We start from the raw sequence: 17,741 nt of genomic DNA on the forward strand, positions 1-17,741 counted from the left end.
CTCATCTATCTATCTTTGAAAATAAGGAATAATTAAATTATGGAGTGTATTTCAGGAGTGTATTTTCCTTTCAGTCATTATCACTATAGTTCTGTATGTATGAAATGTTGAAAAATTAATGAGTAATTTGCAAACTTAGGCCAAATTTGCTTCTGTTCTTGTTACTATATGATAATGTTTTGGTTTTTTTTAAACACTAATGCAAATTATCATTATTTCCAAGGCTGTCACGGCTCTATAGAAAAAAGTTCTTCTGGCAGGATAACCTTAGGAGAACAAGCAGCTGCCCTAGTAAATCCACATGACCGTGTTATGGCTCTAAGAAGAGTGACAGCTGCTGCCCAAGTCCTCCTTGCAAGAACTATGGTTATGAGAGCGCTCTCACTTTTGTCTGTCAGGTTTGTGGCATCCTTGGCAACACTTCCACCTTTCCATTTGAAACCAGTTATCAAGTTATGTTCGATAGGGATGCAGTTTTAAGCTATTTGAGAAAGCAATTCTCATTTATTTACTTACATCATACTATTAAGAGAAAAAATTCTGTTAATTTTGTTCTTTTGAACCCTATCTTCAACCTTTTTGAAAGAAACTTCTACATCTTATTTGGAAAGTGAACTCTAGTAGTATCAGCCATTCAGAACGTAAAGATGCTGTGTTTGTCAGTGAGTTTTTGTTCAAGGCAAGTATTAGAACTTAGAGGTAAACATTAGAGGAACGAAGATGAAGTGCAGGAGTTGATGGGATATGAGGATTTAAAAACTGGCTTTGTAGAAGATACCTGTGCAACTATGAAGACATCACAGACATCTGACATGTACATGTGTATGTTGTCATAGTATAACTCTGAACATGAATTATCCATATAACTCTGTTTATAAGTGATTCCAGGTAAACTCATGGATGTTTGCTAGGGCAAGTCTATAATGTGTTTTTGTCTTCAGTTTAAAAGAAAAGGAGTGGAGGGGCTGCAGCTTCATTTCTCTTTCTTCCCCTTCCCCATGCATGGTAACAATGTCCAGCTAATCAAACAGGCAGTGTTCACTTACGGTTTGGGAATAGTTTTATCCAAACATAACTTTCTTTTAAAATGTACCAACAAAACCAAGAGCACTTATGTTTGGTTTTGACAGTGGTTCCAGTTGTAGCCTGGCAGCTGGTCTTGAATCATTGGGATTAACAGATATCAGAACTTTGGTTCGTTTAATGTGCCTCGCTGCAGCAGGGAGAGCAGGCCTCTCCACAAGTCCATCCACTGTGTCAAGTTCAACAGAGCGATCTAGAGGAATACACAGCAAAACAAGCAAGCCTATATCTTGCCTTGCCTATCTGAGTACAGCAGTAGGCTGTTTGGCATCAAACACTCCTAGTGCTGCAAAACTGCTGGTACAGTTATGTACACAGGTAGGACTATTATTTCAACATAAATATTTGTATTAAACTACTTATATATGAGAAGCAGCAATCCATTTTGTACCTATTGATAATTTGTGCTTTTAGCTTCTGAACTGTGATGAGACTGCCCTCAGTTTGAGGATCTCCTTAAGAGTTCTTGTTTATGGCTTTACACAAGGTTATGTTGTATTGTTGGTAAAAATCAAGTAACTTTACGTTTTTTTGCTGAGTACTCTTTTCAAGTGGAGAAAAATGGATGTGCTTTTTGTATTGACAGGGTTTTTCTGTTAAAGTTTGGGGTTTTTTAATTGAATCAACTCTATGTGGAGCAGAGATTATTTAGAAAGATGATCTACAGCTGTGGACACGCAGCAGATTTCATATGTATCGGGAAACTTCTAAGCAGAGTAATTGTTCTGTTCTGTTCTGAGTTTGAAATATAATTGTGGAGAAATACGAGTGTTGGATGGAATGATGGAGTTCATTATGTGTTACTGCTTTTTATCCTACTACCAGGTGCATAACTTTATAAAAAGTTCTTCTATAAGCTCCTTAGTTCTTGCTGGTATTCTTGGTTACTCGATACTTTTTTTTTTTTTTCTTTTTTAATCCCTGGATCTGAATAGTTGGTTCCATTAAGACCAGGTATTCCCCAGGGCACAGGACTTAAATTCCATACTGTACATGATCTTTGCTTGTTAAAATAAAAGTGGTTGGGAGCTGAGAATTTCTGAAAAAAAAATACGAAAATCTTTAAAACTCTGCATAATTTGTTCAACTAAAAATGTTTTCCAAAATTGATCTTTCTGTTTGTTCTGGTTATTTATTGTCTTTAATTATTTATTTTTAGAATTTGATTTCTGCAGCGACTGGTGTAAACTTGACAACAGTTGATGATCCAATTCAGCGAAAATTTTTGCCAAGTTTTTTAAGAGGAATTGCAGAAGAAAACAAACTTGTCACGTCTCCGAATTTTGTGGTTACTCAAGCACTTGTAGCATTGCTGGCAGACAAAGGGGCCAAACTGAGGCCAAACTATGATAAAGCAGAAATTGAAAAGAAAGGTACGATATAGCTTTGTTTTTAAATGTTAATTATTAAATCTTCAATTCCTCATTTATATTTAAGGAGAGACTAGCTAGAATAATGTATAAATAAATATACTTTCAAAAACGTACAAAGCTTGTTTTAATCAAAATAATCTTATAGTTTAGTACACAAATTTTACTTAGAAATATGATCTTATTACATAATTACATCTTTTGCCACTCTAAAAAAAAAATGTGAACGGGTGTGTATTCAAAGCCATATAGCTGAGACATTAAGCCTCGGTTGTGCCACCTAATGAAGTTAAGGGGAGTAACAGTTGCTTACCACCACCAAAGTGCCGTTCTGTCTCTGACGCAGAAAGTTGCGCTGCCTCCGCTGTGAGAGGTCAGGGAGCCAAAAACCAGCTGCTGTGCCTCCACACCAGGCTGTTGCTGTGTTAAAGGGAGGGAAGGACATAGCAGTGACAACAGCTTATCTCTGTAAGAGGAGGCATTTTCCTGTTCAGAAGGCACTTGCACTTTGAACAGCTGTTTTCCATATGGTGGGAATAAGGCTATTCATAATTCTATTCTTAAGGGGTTTTTGTGAAATTTTAAAGGGAGTTATTTTTCTTCTAGTATCAGAAGAGTGTTTTTTCGAATAGTTAACATGATTGCAACGTTCTTACAAGATGTTTGTTAATCTCTTTCTTTTTCTGGAAATTATGGCTAATGCTGTGTTCATCTCTGTAATTCTGTTTGGTACTCATCTAGGCATCATCTCATTGTTTTGTTTAAGCAGGTTTAATTGCCCATTTGTATGCCCATCCTTCCTATGATCCTTCTGCTGTAGGCCCTCTGGAGCTGGCTAATGCACTAGCAGCTTGCTGCCTCTCTTCAAGGTTATCTTCACAGCATAGGCAGTGGGCTGCTCAGCAGCTGGTGCGAACTCTTGCAGCACATGATCGAGATAATCAAACTATTCCTCAGACCCTCGCTGATATGGGGGGAGACTTACGAAAATGTTCCTTCATAAAATTAGAGGCTCATCAGAACAGGGTAAGCATTTCTCCCAAAATTGCATGAATTTTAATACTCTCTTCTGTAGAATGCAGAAAAAGAAAAATACTATTATTTTACAAATACAGTGACTGAAATTATTTCCCACAAGAAGTAATTTTTTGGTGATTAAGTTATTGCTTGAGGGTACCTCTGATGCAGAAAAATGCTTAGCTTCTTTGAAGCTTCAGTTAAAGGGGACGTGAAAGTCAGCAGAATCACCTAGATCTTTTCTTAGGCTAGATCTTAATTTGCACTGATTTTTCTCTCACAGTAGTTAACCTCTTTGTCCAGCATTCTGTGCAGTAGTGGCCTGTGGAGCATGGGTCTGAATGAAGTGTAGCATCCTTATAAAGCATGCTTAATTACAGGACACAATACTGTAGAAGTAGAAAAATATATCTTGATTGTTAACTGTGTATTTCAGTAATATAGCTAATGCTCTGTCCCATTGGTTAATGTTTGCTTAATGTTAGTGAACAAACATACCTAAGCTTTAGATTTAAATTCCAGTTTTGCCATGGTTTCTTTGGTATTTGTAGGTCATGACATGTGTTTGGTGCAATAAAAAGGGACTTTTGGCAACTAGTGGAAATGATGGCACCATAAGAGTGTGGAATGTTACAAAGAAGCAGTATTCATTGCAACAAACCTGTGTGCTCAACAAGCTGTAAGTTGATTCTTCATAATAGTCAAGATATTTAATTTAAGCTGTAATCATGCAAGATAATTAAAAGAGCCAACCCTGCCATATCTCCTGCACTGACATTCTCTCATTTTTTCTCTGGGACTGTTGCTGTATTTATGGCATGCAATGTAAATAGCTTAAGACTGAAAACAGAACTTAAATACCAAGCTGATAAGAGTCGGTATAAAGAGATTGTGTTAAAGCTGTTTAAAAATATTCTTCATTAATTCGTATAATGAGAAATGGGTAAAATAAAAACTGTTAGGGACTGCCATATAAAAAAAAAATCCCTTCAGTGGGTTCCAGTGGACAGTTCCAATGTATAACAAGTTCCAACGATAATTACGAGTGTGGTCATTTGAGTCAAGTGTGAAAAAAGAATTTGTGACTTCTGGGATTGAGTAACTGAGCTCAATTCTGCATCATGAGAGGGTCTGGGAAGTACTTTTGTATCATTTGGATGTGTCCAAAAAAGAAGAAAGAAAAAGGAAAGATTAAAATCTTAATTCCTTAGTACAGCTTAGGTGTAGTTTAACTTGGGACGATGAAGAAACAATAGTGAACTTAGAAGGTTGTTTCATGATGATTTCTTAGTGGTCGTTTTAGTTCTTGTTTGCTTGCTACTGTTAGATGCTGCCTTAAACAGAATGAACGGAATGACGTAACTTGACTTCAGAAGATAGTAATGAGAGCAGCATCTTCCTTTTACAGAGATCTTCTGTTATTTGTGTGGCAGAAAAGTATGCTTCATGTATAGCAGATTAAGAATTCAGTACTTTCATGGGCTTCTTTGCTAACAATCTCAATGATGACTTTAAATACAAATGCAACACAATTCTATTTGTATTCTTTATTTCAGTGGGTAAGTGCAAGTTCTTCTTTAAAGGTAGAATTATTTTTTTAGCCCTTAGAGATGACCAGATGAAAAGGCATTATCCCTTCTTTTTGATAGAATTATCTCCTCTTCCTGTGAGAATACGTTTTGTTTTTCTGAGTTTGGAGGAACATTATTTAAATGCTACTAGATTACTATTCCCTGATACAGTATTGCGACCTGTTATGTTAAGTTTTTATGTTAATACTGTTACATGTGTTAGTAAGTTAGTGTTGTTAATAATAGTTAGAACATCCCATTACTTGCTTTGTTCACAAATGAAATGTCTCCTGCTTAAGCAAGAACACACCGAAGGTACGCCTCCGGTTATCTTCAAAAATACAGGGGTGATACAGTATTTGGCCTACAATATACATCCTGGCAATATTATAGCCTTCATTTTCTTGTTACTACAATGAGTAAAAACTGTGCCTGTCGTGTATGGCCTTAAGGGCAGTAAAACATACCAGTGGTCCTGTTACAGTTAGTCAAAGCAAACTTTAAAATAGAATTTTGAAACAGTGTAACAACGTTGTAACAGGAGGAAGAGTTTAAACTAGAATTGAGAGCAAGATGTACCTCTTTCATTTCTTTTGTCCAAGTTATTCTGTTTCATTTCATGACTTCCCAGAAAGTTTTGCCCTCACCAAAGATGTTAAATTTGAGACATAAATAGGTAAAATTAAAGATAATTAAACATATTTTTCTAATTGAAACCTAACTTCAAATTTCTTACCGTGGAAATAACTAGTATCTCATTCTGTAATTTGAAGTGGTTTTAAATAGAATAGAGAACTATGAGCAGGAAAAATTTAATATGTAAATCTGCAGTGATGGCAAGAGGACTCCAGATTTTAACTCGGCTATTTCATGAACTCTGTGTTTTCCTGTCTGCTTAAAGGAAATGCCCTTTTAAAATCACATTATTTCATTCTGTTATAGGGAAGGTGATTCTGAAGAAAGTCTGGGGTCACCGAGTGACCTTAGTTTGTCTCTTGTCTGTTGGAGCATCAGTGGCAAGTATCTGGCTGGAGCTACAGAAAAGATGGTGAACATATGGCAAGTCAATGGTATGCTCTTAACTACCTGTGAACACTTTATGATACAATGTATTTCTCAGGAAGCTGCTAAGTTATTGAGTATTTGTTTACCCAAGTATTTAACTGTGTGTGCTCTCTGATTTAAATTCCTATCATCTTCCATAATGTCTTGTGAACCTATTTAATTAGAGAAAGGCACTAACCGCAAATGGATGTTTGGTTTACAATTAATTCGGTAGAAAACTGAGCAGCATATAAGTCCTTGTTGAATCAGAAGTGTTTAGGTGTGAGGCTTGATCGCTTGACAATTTTTGTCTGTAAAATCTATCTTCCTATTGTCTGCAAAAATTACCTTTCTACATGCGATAGGGAGAATGCGAAAATTGACTGAAATGGGTGAAGGAAAAGATTTCCAGAGTGATCATCTAGATGGAGTGTCTTCTAATGAGAGTAGAATGAGTGAGCTTTGTTTGTTCATTTGAACAAAAGAGTCTTGGAGGAAGAAGCTTATAAATAAATACATTGGGAAGATAAACTCTAGGAGAAGCTCAGGGAGAAAAAGCAGCTATGTAAGTAAATGGATAGTGTTGACACAAGAAGAAATGTAAATAAATAACTTCAAGAAAGTCTCTAATGTTCAAAAGATTGTCATCCCGTATTTTATAAGGAGGAGTGACAATTGGGGAAGAAATACTATAAAATTAATTAGATAAATTTATGAGATTGCATAGTGATAGCGGGGACTGAACCTGATCCAGGAGAGGCCCTTTCCAATTCCATGGTTCAGTTTGCAAGCACCGTTGAGTGGATTCTCTTACGTTTTTACTGTCATTTGTGCTGCAGTTGACTAATCCAGCCTACCTTTAGAACTCCTTTGAGAGGAAGACTATTGACTATTAATCACTTTGTCATTTGTAATCTTTGAAACTTCATTCTGTTGTTTTGCTGTTACAAAAATCACCAGTTACGCTGCCCGTGTTAATAGGCGGTCTACAGGAAAATTATAAATTTACTTAGTACTGAAGAATTTAGCTTCCTTCCTTGACAAAACTATGTAACTTGACTGATAATTGAGATTTGTTAGCTAGATTTTGTCTTTTGTAGATGAGTGGACCGTTGCATCGTAGTCTTGTAACTTACATGAATTTGTAGTATGTCCTAGCTCTAAATGGGATCTCTTGATATTTTCCCGTGGAAAGTATTTTTGTTGTGTTGTTTTCTTTTCTTTATGAAGATGAAGTAGTTTTAAAAGACTTTTTGGGCTCCTAGGAGGAAAAGGATTATTAGATCTTCAGCCTCACTGGGTATCTGCTCTAGCTTGGCCAGAAGAAGGGCCAGCTGCAGCGTGGACAGGAGATGCTCCAGAATTATTATTAATTGGTCGTATGGATGGATCTCTTGGTCTTATTGAAGTTGTAGATATTTCAACCATGCACCGGCTAGAACTGGAACACTGCTACAGAAAGGATGGTAGGTGACTGTATCAGTATTTAAGTAGAAATTAAAATTATGCATTTCCCCCAACTTTTTTTTATTAAGCAAGTATATAATATCAATTTTGTATTATTGTTCATGGGATATGACTTCTTGTACCTTACCTGCAAGCATCATTCACTTACGTTCATGGGAGGAGAAAAGTCAGTGGGGTCTGTGGGATCTCCATCTGCACCCTGGTTCCCCTACAGCACAGGCAGACAGTTTGCAGCAACCTAGTCAAATCCTGACATTCCTTGCAACCTAGTCAAATCCTGACATTCCTTGCAAAATCAATATAGATTTCCTGCAGGGTGTGCTTTGTCTACAGATAGCATGTAGTCAGTGTCATTTGAATTACTGAATTACTGCCATTTTTCCTTTATAGTTCCAGTCCCAGGGGACATCAAGTAGCACACCTTTGGTAGCATTGTGTAGTTTTGCATATTGCTGCTTCGGGAAATTTACAGATTTTTTTTAGCAGAATCAAGTGAGGTAATATCTACGTGCTAAGAAAGGCTCAAATTGTTTTCAGTGCTTTTCTTAGAAGCATCCGTATCTCAGATACATGTATAGGATTCAGTCTACTTTTTCTCCTAGCCTAGTTCTTTTCACCATGTCAGGAATGTAAATTCAGTTATTTTAATAAAAAGAAGAAGAATGAAAAAACTGTTACAAAAGAATCCCAACAGCTGTCATTACAGTGGTACTCAGTTTTATCCCTACCGTATAAATTCAGGAAAATTTTCAGACCAAAAGTATGTTAAGTAAGCTTGGTGGTGGGAGAAGTTGTTATGCGCTTCATATTTTAGACAATTGTACTGCAAAAACCTCTTTGGCCGGAGTGAAGTTTAATTAATTTTTGTGTTGTCTGTTTACATAGTGTCTGTTGCATGCCTTGCCTGGTTCAGTGAAGACAGACCATTTGCAGTTGGCTATTCAGATGGAAAATTGCTAATAGGAACAAAGGAGCCACTTGAAAAAGGAGGAATCGTTCTAGTTGATGCACATAAGGTAGAGTTAGTCCTTTTAGAACTAATGTATAATTTTTGTAGGTAAAGATCTGTTAGAGCTATTTTCTGTATTTGAAAGCTACTTATGAAGTCAAGTGCAGATTATTTTAAGAACACATACCTATTTCTAATACACATATTAAACACAATATATTTTAAAGGAGCAGTCTACCAAATTAAAAAAAAAAACAAGGAAAAATAAATTTTATAGCCTTTTTTGCTATTACAGATTGTGAAGTGTATATACATACATTGACAGAAGTGTATTAAGGACATGGCTATGCATGTCTGGATTTAAAAGACTGTAGTTATTTTAATTTGCAAAAGTGCTCATAATAAATTCTAATTTTGGTTATGTCGCTTTTTTTTAAAGCTTAAGTTACTGTGCAAAGCAAAAGACGTTCTTCTAAATATGTAGCTGCAAAGGTTTAGAACCTTTGCTCGGCTAGTATGTAATAATAAGTCATTAATAGTCCATAAATGATTTGTTAGGCTAAGAGGAGAATTCCTCAAGTCTAGGTGTAGTAAAAGCATCTTGAGTGCTTCCATGAACTGGTGTTGGTATTTGGAGCATGGTAGTCACAGAAGTGAGCAAGTTATGACAATAAAACTGTATTTGCCTTTTCCACTATGGGCTGTTCTCCTTTCCTCCCTCAGACTCAAAGCTACATCTGGCCCATTGCCTAATATGTTTATGAGCCATATACCTTTAATGTAATTTATACTACAATTTCATAATATAAAAAAAGAAGGAAAACTTGTCTACTTCTTTGGGGAAAAAAAATAATCAAGGAAGGTGTGCAATGAAAAGAGAACATTTTTTTTCTACGTCTTCCCTTTAGTTTCTCTCAGGAGCCTAGGATTTTGTTTTAATTTGATAGTTCTTAAAAGTACCGTTATGCTTTTAATAACTGCAGCTCACTATCTCTGCAACAGTTTATTTGAGAATAAAATGTTCTTTGTTATTAATAATTAAACATTACATTAGCTCTGAGAGTTAAATTTTCTCTGTTCTTACCATGTTACTTCATACCAACTTTTAATTTTTTAAAATCCAATAGGATATGATTGTTAGCATGAAGTGGGATCCAACTGGTAAGATTCTCCTGACATGTGCCAGAGAAGAAACAGTGAAACTCTGGGGATATATGGGAGGATGTTGGAGACGTCTGCATTCACTGGCCCATCCAGCTCTTGTGAACGGCATTGCCTGGTGTGCTCTTCCAGGGAAAGGACCCAAGCTGCAGCTTTTACTAGCTACGTATGTAATTTTTTTTAATTGTTTCTATAGCTCTTTTGCACGTATTTTCTACCGGTCTTTAGTGTCCAGAGCAAAGAAAAGTTTTGTCTTTTTTTTTAAATAACACAGATTCAGTAAGCCAGCTGCCCTGAGATCCATGAGGCTTCAGAACTCAAATGGAAAGAGTGGCTCTGGTCATGTTACCAACTGTTTTCTCCATGCCATGAGACCTGTGTGTGGTGGTCCTGCTTGGAATTTTTTTGCTTCATCCAAATATTTTTTCTGAGAATATGTTGTTAGGAAAAATTGAAAAGCTACAATGGGGGAAGAATAGGAAAAAATGGATTTACCCGTTAGGAGCGTGCCTTTCCCCATTAGATTATTTGTTGCAATGTAGTTTTATAGGGAGGTGATGAAGACTACTGATATTTTAAGGTAATACCAGACTACTGATACCTACCAACCTTTAGTTTTTTTTCTGATTTATCCTGATTTCCTTTAGAGGATGCCACAATGGTTTGGTGTGTGTCTGGACTGTTCCCCAGGACATAGTAATCCCATTGCAGTCCAGCTCAACTTGCTCAGAAGGATGGTGGGACCAAGAAACAAGTGCCAAGGTAAAAGGAGTAAAGTTGGTGTTTAAGAAATTCTCTTTGCTCATTCTGAAATTGGGGGAGGAGAAGAATGTGAGCAAGTTACTCAAATCTCAACATTGCCTGAGAGAAGAGATTTGCTAAAAAATGTTTATATTGCATTTGTATATGCGTAGGCATTTTCAGACCAGGAAATGAAAAATCAAAGGTTTAAATGAATTTTATTTGGCTAAAGATTATATTTTGATCTGTTTTCATTTTTTTTAAAGTTGATAAATCTATACTAAAATTTAGTAAGAGTTTAAAATTTTTTCTAGATAAAATTAAGTCAAGATTAATTTCTCCTACATAAATTGCAATGTGGTCTTTAATGTTGATGGCATTTTGTAAGGGGAGAAAAGATGATAATGTGACAAAGATATTATAGTACTGGTCTTTTTTATTATCTTCTGGAAAATACCCCATCTCTACAGATGATCAGTATTTATTGCAGAATACAGAAGCTGTTACACTACTCTGTTGTCTGTAAATAGTTCCATATTCCATAACTATGAAATAATTTGCAGGATGGATACAGAAAAGCAGTCGAAGTCAAGTGTGTTTTTCAACTGAGAGGACATATTACTCCTGTTCGGACTGTTGCATTCAGTCCTGATGGACTGGCATTAGTATCTGGTGGACTTGGTGGTCTCATGAATATTTGGTCTTTACGGGTAAGATCATCTTTGACGTGCCATAATTCTTTTTTTAGTGTGAGTATCTAAAATGGTCAAGGCATCAGACTAGCTTCCCCCCTCCCTCAGTACATTAGAAACATCAGAGAAAGCATGGTATAAAATAATGGTATGAAATTATAAATAATAAAATGCAAGTTGAAATTTTACTTAACATTGAAGTATTTTATATTTTATGGTTCAATTACTGATTCATTCTGTACACTTGGTCATGTTAGTTAGGTTTTGCAGAACCAGCCACTCTGTCTTTATAGTTGGGAACAATATTCTCTTACTTCAAGAACTTTTCCAAGAGTCAGATAATGTGGATTATTGAACAATTCTAAATCCTTAGTTATCTCCTTAATAAGATAAAAATGCCAGATTTTTTTTGTTTTTAGTGTAAACATTTCAGTTTTTAAATACTTATTGAACAGCTTAGGAGAATATCATCCCTTAGGAATGTGATTGTATGCATTTAAACAGAAAAATAGCTGTGTATACACACTGACTCAAAACACTTCTTTCCTTAGGATGGTTCAGTATTACAGAGTGTTGTGATAGGTTCTGGAGCTATTCAGACTGCAGTATGGATACCTGAAGTTGGAGTAGCTGCTTGCTCTAACAGATCCAAGGTGACACTATGTGTTAAAATAATGTTCTTTCAAATTTCTTACTAAAAGAAAATGCCATTTGTCTGTCTGTATTTTTCCTTTCTTTTTTTTTTTTTTTTTTTTTTTTAAATACACAGATAGAAATATCTATCTAACTGTTATATTTTCAAGACACATTGTTTTGGCTTTCAACTATCACCTGACCCTAAAAAGACTGGGTTTTTTTTAATAGTATCCCATGTTTAATTTGGGGGTGCAGGGTGGAATCCTTCTGAGCCAGTGGTTATAAAGGATGTTGCACACTGGTTACGTCAGCTTCTCTGTTTAATGGCAGCAGCTGTAAGTGGACAATAAAGATAGGCAGAAGACAGATTTCATACCCCACCCTGCCCTTTATGCAGCATGAAGAAATGTTTCATTTCCCCCAGCAAATAAGATGCTTCAGTGATATAACTTAATTTAAAACAGCCTCAATCTCAGAAATTTTTAGGGAGCAGCAGAATTTACTTCAGTGTTTGCTGTGTCAGGAACTGCTGGCATCTGAACAGAAGTTTCGTAACAGTTGATTATTCCAAAAGATGGTATTTTGTGTCAGTGAAGATAAATATGGCACAAGTTATGACTCCTGTTAGTAAAGTCGTGCTGCATGTGGATCTAAATATTTTGGGATTCCTTGAAAGTCTTCTCTGAATTCAGACCAAATATTGAAGGTCATATTACAAGGCAAATCCTAAACTGAGGTGACACCTAAACTAAATCCTAAACTAAGGTTACAGCATTCACTGAAATGAACTCTGCTTATTACCATGTTTGCATTCTTCATTGGGGTGATAATTGTAGTGTTGCCATGGGAATGTGAGGAAGTGGCAAACGGAGATGGCTATTCCGTAGCATTTGTTAGCAGATTATTCATCAACAGAGACAAAAATGTTCAAGCTTGTGTGTTTTCTGGCCTCTATGGAAACTAAGATGATTGGTGATAAATCAGTGGAGCAGTGGAATCCTGCTTTATGAATTTTTAATTTCTAATGTGTCTTGTGACTGCTATTATTAAACAGGATGTGTTGGTAGCGAACTGTACATCAGAGTGGATATCTTCCAATCACGTCCTTGCAACATGTAGGACTGCACTGAAGCAGCAAGGAGTTCTAGGATTAAATATGGCTCCTTGCATGCGAGCTTTCTTGGAACGTTTGCCAGTAATGCTTCAGGAACAGTATGCTTACGAAAAGGTAAGAAGACCTAATGCGAACATTTAAAATTCATGTCTGATGTGAGGTCACTTTTTGAATCTCAGCTGATTTCAGTCTTTCACCACAGAGAACCCAGAATACTTTCCTACATCCTATTTGCAAACGTCTTTCAGTATTCTCAAAGGTAGTAGTCTCCTAATTTGAGACCATTTCAAATATTAGAAAAACTTTGATTAAGCATGGAGGAAAGTATTTTTCTACAGGACTAGCTTTCAAGGACTCCTATTTCTGAATTGATTAATACATATTTCTAACTTTGCATGTTCAATTTCTCTCTCCCACTGCCCTCACTTTTAGCCCCATGTTGTTTGTGGAGACCAGCTTGTTCATAGTCCTTACATGCAGTGCTTGGCATCACTCGCTGTGGGCCTTCACCTAGATCAGCTCTTGTGCAATCCTCCAGTACCACCTCATCACCAGAACTGCCTCCCTGATCCTTCAGCCTGGAATCCCACGGAATGGGCCTGGCTAGAGTGTTTCTCTACTACCATAAAAGCTGCTGAAGCCCTGGCCAAAGGAGCAGAGTTCCCAGAATCCTTTACTGTTCCAGACCTGGAGCCTGTTCCAGAGGATGAGCTAACTCTCCTAATGGTAAAATGTGCTATATTGTCTCAGCAGTGAAGCGTGTTGTTATTGAGCGTATCGTATGATGCAGTTAATATCTCTGAACTGTAAAGATTTATGTTCATTACCATAAGCGCCAGCAATAAGTGTAAGTTTATTTTTTAATTAACTGGTTAGAATATACTGTAAAGATTGCTCTCTGTGTGTGTAGTGAGTGCAAATCAGTTGCATATTAAAAACCAAAACAACCCAAAAGTGTGACAGTAATTTTCGTATGTGATAGAAGCAAGAAATGTAGACCTTCACAATGCTACTTTTAAAGTAACATTTTGGCACATTTCTACACCAAATTATTTTGCTAGTGTCAGTTGTTCTTATAACTTGTTATGATACATAAACAAAAATAAGAATTTTTTATCAGCAAGCTTATAACATTTTAAGCCAGTGTTTGCAATTAAAACTTCAAAAAGCACTAAGGATCAGTAAATAGGAAAAGATTACTTCATCATGACTTTCCTTTGTTTGTTTTGTTTTGTTTTTTTTATTTGGATTGCAAGTCATGGATAGCAGTGTCATTGCTAGATAGGTGTAGTAAGGAAATAAACTTGGCCTACGGACAAAAATAAAGTATTTGAGTCTGCACACATTCATTCTTATTGCTATACCATTTAGAATAATTTGGATGTCAATATTGTTCTCAGAAAGGAAAATATGTATTGCATAACAGAAAAATAATGTGCATCTCTTGAACTGAATGTGGTAACTGTGGCTTTTGTGTAGGATAACAGTAAATGGATCAATGGTATGGATGAACAGATAATGTCTTGGGCAACATCAAGGCCAGAGGTTAGTAAAACTGATGGTTTGGTTTTTGGTTTTTTTCTTTTTTTTTTTTATTTTATTCTTTTTAAACATTGGAAGCTATTGAAAGCACTCTTGTTCTAAAGCATTCTTTCATGCTATTCCGTAGGATTGGCACTTGGGAGGCAAATGTGACGTTTATCTGTGGGGAGCAGGAAGACATGGACAGTTAGCAGAAGCTGGTAGAAATGTCATGATACCAGTAGCAGCGCCTTCATTCTCTCAGGCTCAGCAGGTGACCACTTAAAAACGGTCATGATTTCATGATTTACCACGTATTGTTTGTACAGTTTGTAAAAATCTCTCTCTCTAAATGTCTTTTCAATTTGTTGTTTGAATTGACTATGAAGTACCCCCAAAACATTTGTTTTCACTGAAGAGGAAATCTTTAATTATTTGACAAATTCAAACCAAGAAGCTGCTGAAATCTGACAAAACAGAATTGTTTGATATAAGCATGATTTGAAAATACCTGCACAGCTTTAACGTAATACAATTTTGCTTTCTGAAATAACATTGACGTTCTGGATGGGAACATCAAAACTAAATCTCAGGTGGGAGTATATTGCGATTTCTGTCACTGGAAGAAGGTTTACCAAGACTAGTAGCAAGTTTCAATGAAGTAATTTTTATTATGATGTGATTGAGTAACAAAACTCTGTTAAACATGAGGTGAGTGAAGTCTTAATGTTAATAGGGTTGTCACAAAGTATTTTGCAGTGTGACAAAAGAGTCTGTTGTCTTGATATAATTACAAAGAAAAAAAATTTAAAAGGACATTGTACATTGTAATGCAGGTATTACAACGTTACTGCATCTAACACAAAAATCATTAAAACTCCTTTATGTCTTTTTAAACTAGGTTGTTTGTGGTCAGAATTGTACTTTTGTCATTCAAGCTAATGGCACCGTTTTGGCTTGTGGAGAAGGGAGCTATGGGCGACTGGGACAAGGCAATTCTGATGATCTTCATGTGTTAACAGTCATTTCAGCCCTACAAGGTAAAATTGTTGGGCTCGAAATGAGTCAATTGATAGAGCACAAATAAGTATTTTGGTAGTTAATATAATCATTTGTGTTGATGCTATTTTTGCAGATTTACACATTAAAATATTGTAGTCTTTAATTAAAAAATCGAACAAGTAAACTAGATGTTCATTTTTCCTGAAGAATTAAGTAGTAGTATGTTACAATTCCTTAATTTTGAAGGCTTCAAAAAGGGAAAAGTGTTTGCTTAAGATAGGAACATCTCATTTCAAAACTAATGGCAGGCCAGAAAAGTATACATTGTACGTGAGAAGACGAAGGTTTTGTTCAGAATAAAAATAAATAAATTGCTGTAACAGGAAAACTGTTGTTGTGGTTGGTTCCCTTCCCCAGACTTAATTGTCTGCTATTAGGGGCACTTGGATAAATGTATGTTTAAGAGTTTATTATAATTTATTCTAAACTTTGTTTTCTCGTTTTTCTTTAACAGGCTTTGTTGTAACACAGCTGGTGACCTCTTGTGGATCTGATGGACATTCCATGGCTTTAACAGAAAGTGGGGAAGTCTTTAGCTGGGGAGATGGAGATTATGGCAAACTGGGACATGGGAACAGCGACAGGCAGCGCAGGCCTAGACAAATAGAGGCTCTGCAAGGAGAAGAAGTGGTGCAGGTTACAAAATACTTTTTGTCTTCTACAGACTGTGGTGTGGTAACCTAGTGCTAGGAACATTCCAGAACCATTGTTTGTCTTGACAGTTTGAGTCGATATACTGAATGAAAACAGGCAACTTGTTACTTCTCTGAGCATTATGAACCAAGTTGATAATTTCCAGTTGAAGGATGTTAGTATCAGAGAGCTCATTGTTGATGTGTGATGTTAATTGACAGTTGTTACTGGAGAAGACTAAAAATTAGAAAGAGCGTGGAAGAGAGGGATGATCAAAAGATTGTCAAAATACAGGCATGATTTAGAAGTTTCTGTTGGTCCTTGTCAGATGACTTTGACCTACAAAACTAGTCACCGAGACCTCCTCCTAAGTACTAAGTGTGCATTATAGCAGTGCAAAAAAACATTAAGCTTTGACTGGAGGTTTCATATAAAAATACAAAATATTTGTACAACAAAAGCAATCTGCTTGCAGAAAACAGTAGTTGGTAAAAATAAATAAATAAATAAAACACCTGAAAGCCTTTCTTCATGCAAATATCCACCTGTCCTCCTCCTCCTCAACGTTACCACTGAGAAGAGCAAGAGATAGGTTGTTGGAGAAATCGTTAATACTAAAACATCTGTATTTTAGCTCTTTATAAAGTGAATATAGTTTAGGGGAGGAAGAGGTATTAGATATTTACATGTAATAGCTAATACAATTTTTTCCCCAAAATTTAAAATGCATGTAAAAATTATGTTTACTTTGTTTACAGATGTCATGTGGCTTCAAACACTCGGCTGTGGTGACAGCAGATGGCAAACTTTTTACATTTGGAAACGGTGATTATGGTCGATTAGGACTTGGAAATACTTCCAATAAGAAACTTCCAGAAAGAGTGACAGCGCTGGAAGGTTACCAGATTGGACAGGCATGGTTCATCTAAAACTAGCAATGTATCTTTGTTTAAAGCTGATGTTTTCAACGTATTTAAGTGTTCTGGTTTTTTTTTTTTAACCTTGGGTTTGCTTTTTATTATGATGGCAGAATTTGACTATGCATAATTTTTTAAATAATTACTTTCCTGACTCTGAAAGATACTGAAGGATTCTCTTTCTGCAAAACTGCCCATGTTTTTTAACATTTTAACATTTTGAGATTTAGGCATTTTTAAGCGTGAATTCATGAGCTATTCTATATTCTTAAAACAACGAGCATGTGTGGCATAATACTATCCTTTGGTTCTAGGAGCTGAGAGGAAGCAACTACCTAAAAAACACTACTGTGGTCGTAAATGTCTTTAAAACACTGTAATAAGCAATTGAAGTTTTAATAGTTTTAAAAGGGTACTTATTTTTTAAAACATTATTTTTCTTCTCTTAAAGGTAGTTGGGGTGTTTGAGTTAGTAGTAAGTTAGCAAAAACTGTGGTAATAACATAATTCTCTCAACCAGGTGGCCTGTGGACTCAATCACACTGTAGCTGTGTCAACAGATGGCTCAATGGTTTGGGCTTTTGGAGATGGAGATTATGGTAAACTTGGTTTGGGAAATTCCACTGCAAAATCCTCACCACAGGTTAGAATTTATAGAGAAGTTATTCTTTGCATAAATTTTCACTGTTGTTAAACTTGTTGCACAGTGTTCAGTGTGTAATTTTGAGAAGTTAAATTATTAATTCCATCTACTAAACTGTTC

General features: G+C 35.9%; 1 protein-coding gene across 11 annotated transcripts in view; it reads left to right on the forward strand.

Moving 5' to 3' along the window:
- Positions 1-17,741, forward strand: part of HERC1 (HECT and RLD domain containing E3 ubiquitin protein ligase family member 1) — a 112,064-nt gene that overhangs the window by 84,596 nt on the left and 9,727 nt on the right. For 9 of the 11 annotated variants that reach the window (XM_041123485.1, XM_041123484.1, XM_041123489.1 and 6 more), the window contains exons 48-67: positions 224-398; positions 1,131-1,401; positions 2,243-2,456; positions 3,223-3,479; positions 4,022-4,149; positions 5,984-6,111; positions 7,351-7,551; positions 8,438-8,568; positions 9,629-9,828; positions 10,310-10,424; positions 10,967-11,113; positions 11,647-11,748; positions 12,786-12,959; positions 13,278-13,571; positions 14,325-14,390; positions 14,515-14,640; positions 15,268-15,406; positions 15,883-16,064; positions 16,820-16,975; positions 17,499-17,621. In XM_041123485.1, the coding sequence (XP_040979419.1) occupies positions 224-398; positions 1,131-1,401; positions 2,243-2,456; positions 3,223-3,479; positions 4,022-4,149; positions 5,984-6,111; positions 7,351-7,551; positions 8,438-8,568; positions 9,629-9,828; positions 10,310-10,424; positions 10,967-11,113; positions 11,647-11,748; positions 12,786-12,959; positions 13,278-13,571; positions 14,325-14,390; positions 14,515-14,640; positions 15,268-15,406; positions 15,883-16,064; positions 16,820-16,975; positions 17,499-17,621 (3,329 nt within the window). The remainder of the gene's footprint in view (positions 1-223; positions 399-1,130; positions 1,402-2,242; positions 2,457-3,222; positions 3,480-4,021; positions 4,150-5,983; positions 6,112-7,350; positions 7,552-8,437; positions 8,569-9,628; positions 9,829-10,309; positions 10,425-10,966; positions 11,114-11,646; positions 11,749-12,785; positions 12,960-13,277; positions 13,572-14,324; positions 14,391-14,514; positions 14,641-15,267; positions 15,407-15,882; positions 16,065-16,819; positions 16,976-17,498; positions 17,622-17,741) is intronic. The other 2 variants (XM_041123492.1, XM_030014164.2) reach the window with 1 other exon arrangement.

Source organism: Aquila chrysaetos, chromosome 5 (assembly GCF_900496995.4).
Source record: "Aquila chrysaetos chrysaetos chromosome 5, bAquChr1.4, whole genome shotgun sequence".
In the NCBI taxonomy this organism is placed as follows: Eukaryota; Metazoa; Chordata; class Aves; order Accipitriformes; family Accipitridae; genus Aquila; species Aquila chrysaetos.